Genomic DNA, 10,624 nt, shown 5'->3' with positions numbered 1-10,624 from the left:
AACAGAAAATGTTGTTCCATCTCACAACTCTAAGTTTGACAAAGTTTCTAGAAGAAAATCCTCACATTGTACCCGAAGGTCCAGTTGATGCTCAAAAGAAAATTGTAGCTAATGCATCTAATCAAAGTGACTTTATATGGAATAATTACATTCTGAATGGACTTTACAATGCACTTTAAAACGTGTACTTTCAAGTCAAAATCATGAATGAACTATGTGAAATGCTTGAAAAGAAGTGCAAGACAGAAGATGTTGGCATCAAAAAGTTCATTGTTGGACACTTCTTGGACTTCAAGATGGTAGAATTCAAATCTGTGGTGAGTCAAGTGTAAGAAATACAAGTACTATTGTATGATATTAATGCAGAAAGGATGAGTCTAAGTAAAAAGACAAACCTGGTGGACAACTCAGATGTAGTTCAAGAAGACAAACCTGCGAGAAGACAAACCACATGGTAAAAAGACTGCAGAGATCCGAAGAAAGGGAAAGAGAAACCAAATGTTTTTTTTTCTGAATTTGATTTAACTGCAGTTGTCTTTGAGACAAACCTGGTGGACAACCCAGATGAATGGTGTGTTGATACGGGTGCTATCCACCATGTTGGGTTTAGAAACTCTTAACAATATTATTTTCGATGATAACAAAATTTGTTATTCTATTTCTAATATTTTTACTCAAGTGTGAAGTTGTTAACTCAAGATAAAAATTAAAACTCGAATTTAGCCAAATTGAAAATCGGCGAGTTACAGTGTTCCGATGATATTTCAAATATCGATGATGCAAATGACCAGCCGTCAAAACGACTGAACATAAAATTCAATTTGGGACAAGTCACATTTCACGTCAGTTGGGCTATATCAGATTTTATCTCGACAAACAGATGGCAGAAATGTTCACCAGTTTGGCTGATCATCAATGATCAGTTGGGTATGAGCAGTTCTGACATTTTGGTCAGCCTAATTAACTTTATTATCCAAATTAACCATTCACTATGTGCTATGAAGCTAAGAAAATGATCTACAACTAACTTCACAAGTCAAATTTTAAATTAAGTGTAAGATACTGATAAATGATAATGAAAATACTAGTTCTGCACATGATCCTCATCAGTTTGGTTCAATCTAGTTGACGAGCCCAAGTGAATGACCGGTCTAGCTGATGAGCCCAACTAGCAGTGGATCTCAAAATCAGTTAGGCTCGAGAAAAATGGCCAGAAAGGTGGAAATGATCGTTTCAATATCGGAAATAATACAGAAACTTTTCAAACGGTCATATTCTTATGTCAAACATATATATCATTGTTGAAGCATATAAATATAACATCTTAAAAATCAAATACAAGCTTTTAAAGAGGATTCAAATCATGAATATCTTACATGAAGGAATTATCTAGAATAAGAGTAAGCCCAAGTGTGATTATACATTTGATATATACATACACTGTAAAAATCATCACACACAATCACTCACACATATACATAATAATTGGTTTCAAAGTTTAGATGAGTGGGTTTTCACACAAGGATATTAAAGATTGTGTTTGTAGCCTTGACATAAGAGACGTTAAACATAACGTGGATTGTGAGATTGCGACATACATTCGAGAATGTGCTAAGAGTGTCAATTAGACAACATATAAGTCCTAAATTTATATGAGTTTCTACAAGGAGTTGTATAAATCAAAGTCTTCCGGTAGATCCTTCCCAATGAGAAGAAAAGATGACATAAAAGTTGTTAATCTGTAAACATTTATAAACAAATTCGTGTCTATTTATTTATCGAATTTACCAATTATTGTTATTGTTTTTAAGATGAATGTTTCAACTAAAAATAATCTTACATATTTAACTTGTATATATTTTAAATGTTTTACAAAAACATTTATTCGAATTCTACGAAAGATTATTTTGAATGTCTTCCACTTGGTTTGAAAACAAACCTCGATTTAATTATTGGTGTTCAATATTTAATGAACCGAGCTAATGTAGCTCAATAATTATCCCCCAATCGATCATGTTAAATGGTATCAAAGACGATTATTTTGAAAGAGCATTTTAAACTGATTCTTATCTTTAAAATTCAAATTTTCATATTTTCTAACGTATATATGCAAAGTTTAATTTTCAGACAGTTTGCAGAACTGTGGGAAAAATGGAATAACTCTGTGTTCGAGTGTCGAAATTAAAAATCGCTTTTTACATTGCATATATACTTGTATAGGATCTCAAAGGTGTATAACATGCAGCTTAATATAAATTTTTATAAAATTTAAAAAAATCATGTTGGGTTCAAAATTGATTTTTAAAATTTTTATAAAAGTCTATAAATATTCAAAATATTAATAGAGTTTTAATGACTACATGAAATTCTATTAAGTACAATAATTAAATCCTAAGATATTACAAAAAAATGTCAAAACAATGTCTTTGATTCAAAAGACAAAGATTTGGATATACATGTGATTGAGAAATCCTAACTCACATACTCAATACAAACACTTAAATTTTCATTTTTTGTTAAAATTATTTTTTTAGTTATATTTTTTGTAAAATTATGGGTTAAAGAACTCAAGTGAGTCTCATTTGAGACCGTCTCACGGATTATAATATGTGAGACGGGTCAATCCTACCCATATTTACAACAAAAAGTAATACTCTTAACATAAAAAGTAATATGTTTTCATCAGTGACCCAAATAAGATATCAGTCTCACAAATATGACCCGTAAAACTATAACACAAATTTTTATCAAAATACCATGCGTTGTAGCGGGGCCCATATCCAGTCACGTTAGCTGACTCCTAATCTCCTCTGCGTTCCCACGACCGAGTTATTGTTTTGAAATCCATTCTCAACTCAATTCAATCAATTGATTGAAATGCGGGAATCAAAGCCAGTTATGCTATCCCTTTTCGACTTCAATGCGTGGTAGTTCCTTCGCTGCACAGATTTTTCAACGTTTACATATACAATTGTTCGTTATTTGTAAGAATCTTGGCTAATCCGATTGCTGGTGTTTGCAGATCGAAGTGATTTCGCGTAAAATTTCAGCCAGGATTCGAGGAATTGATTTTTTCTCATGATTTGCGTATAGATTATTGTCTGTTTGGAATATTAATTGTTCAATATGTTCTCGCGATTTTTCGGTAAGCCCAAGCAAGAGGCTAATGCTTTGGAAACCCTAGACAAGCTAAATGAGGTATACTTTTTTATCCGTGATCTATTTATTAACTTCCTTCATCTTTGTTATCGTTTTGTTTATTCTTTTAATTATGCGAATCTTCTGTCGGGTTGAGATTTTTTGGGTGTAATAACAGTGCTATGTGATGAATGTTATGATCGTTCTTGTGTAGTTGACATAGTTGAACATAATAAATGCTTCTGTTAGCCATTTGGTGGAAACTAAATCAGTTTGCGTTATAATTGATGTGTTTTTGTTGGGTTTTTTTTGCTAGAGATGACAGGTGATCGCTCTGAAGCCAATAAATAAATTGCAAATTTATATGCAAGTTTTTTAAAAAATGAAGTTTCCCTCCCCCAAATTGTATACGGTCCCTTGTGTTGCCTCCGTCACAAATCCTCGGTCTTCCCCTTGCATTTTGGGTTCCACCTACTTTTGTAGATCAACCACCTCTGTTAAGGAACATTGTTCAAAGAAAGTAATCCAACTCCATTGATTTCAAGGCATGTTCCCATGTGGGTGAATGTGTTCCATATTCCTGAATTGGCCCTTTTTTGGACATTTTTTTGATGACTTAATTCTTTCTGAATTTATTTAATCATTCCTGTGATTCCATGATCTCTAAGTAGTTGCTTGCGAGGTGATGCAGACTCTTGAGATGCTGGAGAAAAAAGAGAAAGTTCTATTGAAAAAGGCTGCTGATGAAGTAGAAAAGGCGAAGGAGTTTACTAGAGCCAAAAATAAAAGGGGTATGGTTGATTGATGAGGGCTCCTTGGAGGTTCTCTTGCCCCGTACCCAGTTTACCATCTTTTCATCCTGAAAGTTTTTGAATTTTGTGTTTTCACTCTCCTGTTTATTGTTAAATAAATTTAATATGCTGGTCATATCCCCGAATACTTTAACTATTTTTATAACAAAGAACTTTGCATGAATTATGGTGATTTTTTAATGTTGTTTTGTAGTCCTAACTCCCCCTTATATGTTGTCACATATTATGTTCTTATCATGGTGCTCTTCAATATTCCGTCCCTTAATCTTCCCTTGCATAGTCCATCAATGACAGGTTGTGGTTGGGCTTGAATAAATAATCTGCTTTTCCTAACTTTATAAGTATGTTGTCTCAACATTTTATAACTAGATCTTAACTTGCCTGCTTTCTCACTGCTTTCCTGCTTTCCATATATGTACAGCTGCGATACAATGTTTGAAGAGGAAAAGACTTTATGAGCAGCAAGTTGAACAGCTTGGAAATTTCCAGTTGCGTATTCATGATCAGGTACTCCTGAAAGTTGCATAATATTCCCGCAGATGCTGTTTCTGCAGTTGATGTGGCTCTGTTGCTAAACTGAACCTGCACCTTTGTTGCAGATGATAATGCTGGAAGGTGCAAAAGCTACAACAGAAACTGTGGATGCTTTGAGAACTGGAGCAGCTGCGATGAAAGCCATGCAGAAGGCCACGTAAGTTGCTTATTACCCTGTAAACTATTTCGTTTAATAAAAATGGGCTTACTCGTGATTACAGAATTTTGAACCGTGCAAAAGTATCAAGGAAGACAAAAATTATTACTATAGGAACATAAAGAAATGATACTGTGGGGCCCGGGTCGTAATATAATCATTATCAACTTATAGTAGTGGAAGCATGTACAATCCTTAACTTTACAAAAGATAAGACAATCTTGTACATACACCGTTGTCCAGGGCTCCATTCATTCAGTCATTCAATAAGTGATAGCCGATCGGTAATCAGTCAGGAATAAATAAATTCCGAAATTCAGTATGAAGTACAATATGACCAATAAAATGAGAAATACACAATATGATGCAATATATATGAATAAATCGGTAGTTATGAAATGAATAAATTGGTAGTTATGAAACTTTCTTGTAAATTCATGCCAAATTTCAAACTCTATTATTGAAGAAATTTGTAGAAATACTCACAATAGAAAAAACCTCATATTGGTAAAGTAACTTACTTTTTGTCTTGATTTCAATCTCAAGCGAAGATAATTTCCTATAAATATAATTTGAGTTATTTTACATCGGTCATGATCGGTGGAAGGTATGAATCTTTTAAAAATCATTTTTGAACAAAATTTGTATGGATAGTTTTGATTAAAACTTTAAAAATTCATAACAATTAAAATACATGTTCAAAAATCACCAAACTTTTAGTGCATAAGTGATCGGCCGTCGATATGTCAACCACCAGATTGGGGCACAAAATTCACGCGCGGTCGGAAATTTTAAGGTGGATTGGTCTTGGCTTGATCTACATCTTTTATGTTTTACATGTTTTCAAATTCGAATCGCATAACAGATTTTGAAAAATTAGAATGACTATGAAGTTCATTTTGGACGACCAACAACAGTACTTCCCGTGACTGTGGGGATGATTGGCTGGCAAATATGTGAATTAGAAAACATTTTGCACACTTTTTATTTTAAAACCGAATTGAAGTTCGTTCAAGAAAAAGGGTAAATCGAGCTTGAATTGGCTACCTGAAACACAAGTTTCTGGAATTTTCCAGAAGCTGTTCTTCTTGATTCTTGAATTTCTGGGCAAGATCGGTTGCTGATATTGATACACCTTCTGTACACTTTGATTTATGGGTAGGCAAGGATAAACTTTTCGGGATTTTTGGAGATGGTTTGGTAATTTTCCCCATATTTTTCACTATTTTTGCCCCTCTCTATTTGTGCTCTATAAAACCCACGAAATTCAAAAGATTGTTGTGATGAAATACATCATATGAGGGTTATTTATAGTGGAGAATGAAGGAGAGCGAGTCATCTACCCTTAGCCAAGTGTTGACCCTATCTCGGTGATACATTTTCTATTAAATTATTGACATATTTTTCATTAAATTGGTGACATTTAATTATCTATTAATTTTAATTATTAATAGACAATTTTAAATTAATTAATATATTATTGAGTTTTATTTAATGATTTTATATTATATATATTATTTTTATTTATTTATTTATTTAAGTTATATTATTTTAGAAAGCATTTATATGTGTTTGTAGTGTTCAATTCAAATTTTATTTTAGAATAATAAAATTCATTTCATATAAATAACATATTAATATTATTTATATGTTTTTTATTTATTTCATTCCAACCCTTTTAGACATTAAGTAGATTAATATGTCTTTGAAATTAGGAATTTATTTATCATTTTCCTCACTGACTTTCGCTGTTGCAGTAACATTGATGATGTGGACAAAACAATGGATGAGATCAATGAGCAGACAGAAAATATGAAACAAATTCAAGAAGCATTGTCTGCACCTATTGGCACTGCAGCTGATTTTGACGAAGTATTCATTGCTCTGATTACCTCTTATGTTCAATGTTTTGATTGCAGAGAAGATATCTGACTTGTCTCTTTTCCTAGGATGAATTGGAGGCTGAGCTTGAAGAACTTGAAGGAGCTGAGCTTGAGGAGCAGCTCCTGCAACCTGCGACAACAGCTCCTGCTGCTGCTGTTAGAGTTCCTGCCGGAAGGCAACCAGCAAAGAAGATTGAAGATGACGACGATGAACTTGCTGAATTGCAAAGGGAGATGGCCCTTTGAAGAGGTAGGTTCTTTTCTGACCTTTGATGCCACTTGTTCGTTTTGCCTTTTATTTCAATTCAAGTTGATTCTCTGGGTTATGGTTTAAAAAAATTGACTCTCTGGGTTATAGTTTAAAAAAAATATATATAAGGAGATTTAAAATTCAAATCCTTGTCACCTAATTGATTTTAGTTGGTTTATCGAAATATAAGGAGATTTAAAATTCACCCTGCCTAATTTTAAGCGTCTGTATTAATAACTGTAACCAATTTCAAATTCACCAAGCATTAGACTAGTTTAAAATGATCAAATCCCTCCTAGAAAGTTAATTGCCTGTCATCTTTCAGGTTTTGCTACTAAAGTCGGGTGTACACTATGTTGGTAATTAAATCAGGCCTTGAGCTGCCCTCCCAGTTGTCAGACCAGAATTGGTCATTCTGGCATTTTAATGGTATTGGTGAGTGAAGAATTATATAGATTTGTGTTCCAATTGTGAGTGGTGGGGGAAGAAATTATTAAATATGTTTTGTGAATGATTATGAAGTGATTTTTAAGAAAATCCTCTGCGATTTATACGTATATATATTGACCCTAAATGGATGTGAGGGGGACACTTTTATCATGCGTTTTTTTATTATTAAAGCTCTGGACTGGTAGCGCAAGTAGTGAACAGACGTGGAAAGAAGTACACTTTCGATCATTTTAAGAATCACTTGGCGTTAATCTAACTAACTACATCAAGAGGTCGCTTCTATTACAAGATAATTCTGACTAACACAACTTGTGGTCTACTTCTTTAATTGAGATAATTCTGTTTAGCTTTCGCTAGAAACAACTAACTTTGAGGTTTCTATTATGAGTTTTTTTTTTATCTGCTAGTTATATCATAAACCAATTGACAACACCACATATAGTATTGTTCATTTTTCCCGGTTATACAAGTGTTTTATTAATTATATAATAATAATAATAATAATAATATATCAAAAACTAGATTGACATTAATAACGATGTCCTCAATTTTTTAAATAGTTATTTCATTTGTAATATTTATAATTTAAAAAAGATTGAAAATTTATTGTGCATAAAATTGCTTTAGCCAGTGGCTGCCGATGTCCATTATATATATATATATATATATATATATATATATATATATATATATATATATATATATATATATATATATATATGAATATTTTTGTATCGTCTCTTATAAACCAATTAATCCATTATTTGGGCTGGGATCTTATACTTGTTCCCAAAATTTTTTCCTAAATTTTTTGTTTTTTGAAGACTTTAAATTTTCAGAAAGAAAATCAAGATTGTGATGATTTTATACCATAAATCAAAATCAATGCATATGGACAAAAAACCCATTGATCATCCAAAGCTAAGAATGATTCTTGAAAAATCGACATTCACATCATATTGCACATATCAGGATCAAACGCTTACTACTAGACCAAAATGTATAACTGTTAGTGATATGGGTGTTAGTGATATGGGTAAAAGAAAGAACATCATTCCCAAGTTTGTTGATCGTAATTTTTCTTCAATCAGTGTTGATGGCTATGATTTTTATTTTTTGATGAGGAACAACAACAAGAAAAAGAGACGATCCAAAAACACTATCATCTAATTCAAGAATGTACAAGCAATCCGACGGCACCTAAAACTCGAGTGATGCCTTGCCACACATGTAATATATTCACCAGATATTTCGAAAATGTGAAACTTTCCTCCGGTGATTTGCAAACCAATTGATAATTATTGTTCGAAAGTATATAAATGACAACAAGGAGGTGATTATAGAGTTTTAACACGACACATCAAGAAAGATCATCAGGCGGAAATTGATATTGATCATTCTCAAACTCAAATATCAACATTCCCGTCTCAAACAAGTAACGATTCCTGACTATTTTATTCCGAAAGAGAAGTAACAACTAGATATTGTAAGATTTGACAACATTCTTTTAGTTTTTATAATAAATTATGTTTTGAAAATTTGCTTTCAACAAGAACAAAGCCTTCTATTAAGCATATCCCACGAAATACATTAAAACAAAAACTCAAAAAATTAGTAGTTAAACCCAAAAATAATTAATTAAATAATTTTTTAGTTTAAATAATAAAGTTTCATTATGTTCAAATATGTTGAATGATCATTGACAAAATTATTCATATATGAGTATTAATGTCATTGGATTGAGAGTTTTTTGAAACATTAAGAAAAGATTGCTTTTATATAGATGTTTTAACGAACCATTTTGAACAAAATATTTTTCAATTTATATTTATTATTTAAAAAAAATATGATTTAACTTCTAAAATTTTTTCAATTTATTTTGGTAATGATAGTGTAAATACTTCCAGTGTTATTGAATTTATTAAAATATGTAAACTATCACTAGGTGATATTTTTTTTATATTAATTGAACATGTCATATTTTAAGTTTGTATGTTAAAGACAGTTTTTTTTTTAGAATCACATATTAATCAAATCAGGACAACAATTTATTATCTATGGACACATCCTTAAGTTATGAAATAATGTGGAAATTTTTTCAAAATCAATGGTATGAGGCCTAAACGGTTTGCACAAGACGTTCCCAATAAATTTGGAATTCAACATATAAATTGTTATCATCGTATTTTCAATATAAATATTAATTAGGTTTATTTTTTCATGAACATCTTCAATTTTTTGATATTTACTTGTTTGTAAATCAATGAAACATATGCACTAGTATTTATGAAATTTTATATGTGTTTAATGATGATAATGACCAATTATCCGATGTTTATTATCATACTTCTCTTTTAATTTTAGCACATTATTGTAACATTGCATATATTTTTAGTGAACATGTTAAATCTAGTTATGATATTTTAGTTCAATATATTTATGTCATGAAAGCAAATTGTGGAAAATAATTTTTAGAAATTCCTGAAATATTTTTATGTCATTTTATTTTAGATGTTAGACTTAAATAAGATGTTTTATAAGAAATGAGGGCATTATATTATGATTCTTTAGGCTCTACTACGAAAACAATTCCATCTACCTAATTGATTTTGTTTAATATTAGAACTCATTTACATGACGTTTAAGTCTAACATTTTATTTTAGTCTAACATCTAAAATAAAACATCTTATTTTTAAGTCTAACATTTTTTTTTATTCTTTAACCTAATTGATTTTGTTTAAACTCTAACTTCTTTTAATATTTAAAATTGATTTACCTGTGCTAATACCAAATTTATCAAAAATTATACAAAAATTTACACATATTTTTTTTTTTAAAAATGGAAGCCCGGGTATAAGAGGCTGTAGCTCCGCCTCTGGCCGTTGAGCAAGTTTTTAAAATTCATTAGATGAGAGATGTTCTAATTTAAGGTTGAAAAATTTAGAAGTCTTATATTCGAACATAAAATGTTAAAAATGATGAAAAAACCAATACGAAACTTATGAAATATTTGGAACAAGGATGTAAGAAAATGTGAATGATTGAGTCACGTAGTTGCTAAAAATAATTATGTAAAGCAGATGTGTGAAGTATTTGGCGTTGGTGTGTCCTGCCAAGAGAATGAGAAAGACGGGGATATATATATATATATGTCTAATAATTTATATACAGACATACATACACGTATGAAGTGTGTGTGGTAGATTGATCATAGGAGCAACAATTAATTAAATAATTGAATAAAACACGTATGTCTTCCGATAATAGCGAAAATATTCGATAGATAGATAGATGGAGTTGTTCAATTATTGGATGACCTTTCTTTTATATTCTATGTATTATTACAATACACGTGTATTCTTTTTTTCTCGTTCGTGGCGTTGTGGAATTGCAATAATA

At 31.0% G+C, this 10,624-nt stretch overlaps 1 protein-coding gene across 2 annotated transcripts; it reads left to right on the top strand.

Annotated features, from left to right (window-relative positions):
• Window positions 1–2,750: 2,750 nt before the first annotated feature.
• On the top strand, window positions 2,751–7,333 carry LOC140812558 (vacuolar protein sorting-associated protein 32 homolog 1-like). Of its 2 annotated transcripts, none has more exons than XM_073170853.1 (8): window positions 2,751–2,924; window positions 3,023–3,198; window positions 3,830–3,929; window positions 4,372–4,457; window positions 4,550–4,641; window positions 6,399–6,513; window positions 6,591–6,774; window positions 7,100–7,333. In XM_073170853.1, the coding sequence occupies exons 2-7, from the start codon at window positions 3,127–3,129 to the stop codon at window positions 6,768–6,770; spliced, it is 645 nt and encodes a 214-aa protein (XP_073026954.1). In that variant the 5' UTR covers window positions 2,751–2,924; window positions 3,023–3,126; the 3' UTR covers window positions 6,771–6,774; window positions 7,100–7,333. The 2 variants fall into 2 exon arrangements, with proteins under 2 accessions (XP_073026954.1, XP_073026952.1); XM_073170851.1 differs by having other exon boundaries at window positions 2,751–2,927.
• Window positions 7,334–10,624: the final 3,291 nt, after the last annotated feature.

This window comes from Primulina eburnea, chromosome 14, assembly GCF_022965805.1.
Source record: "Primulina eburnea isolate SZY01 chromosome 14, ASM2296580v1, whole genome shotgun sequence".
Lineage (NCBI taxonomy): Eukaryota > Viridiplantae > Streptophyta > Magnoliopsida > Lamiales > Gesneriaceae > Primulina > Primulina eburnea.
Note: the sequence above shows the minus strand (reverse complement) of the source record. Positions and strands in the feature narration are given on the sequence as shown.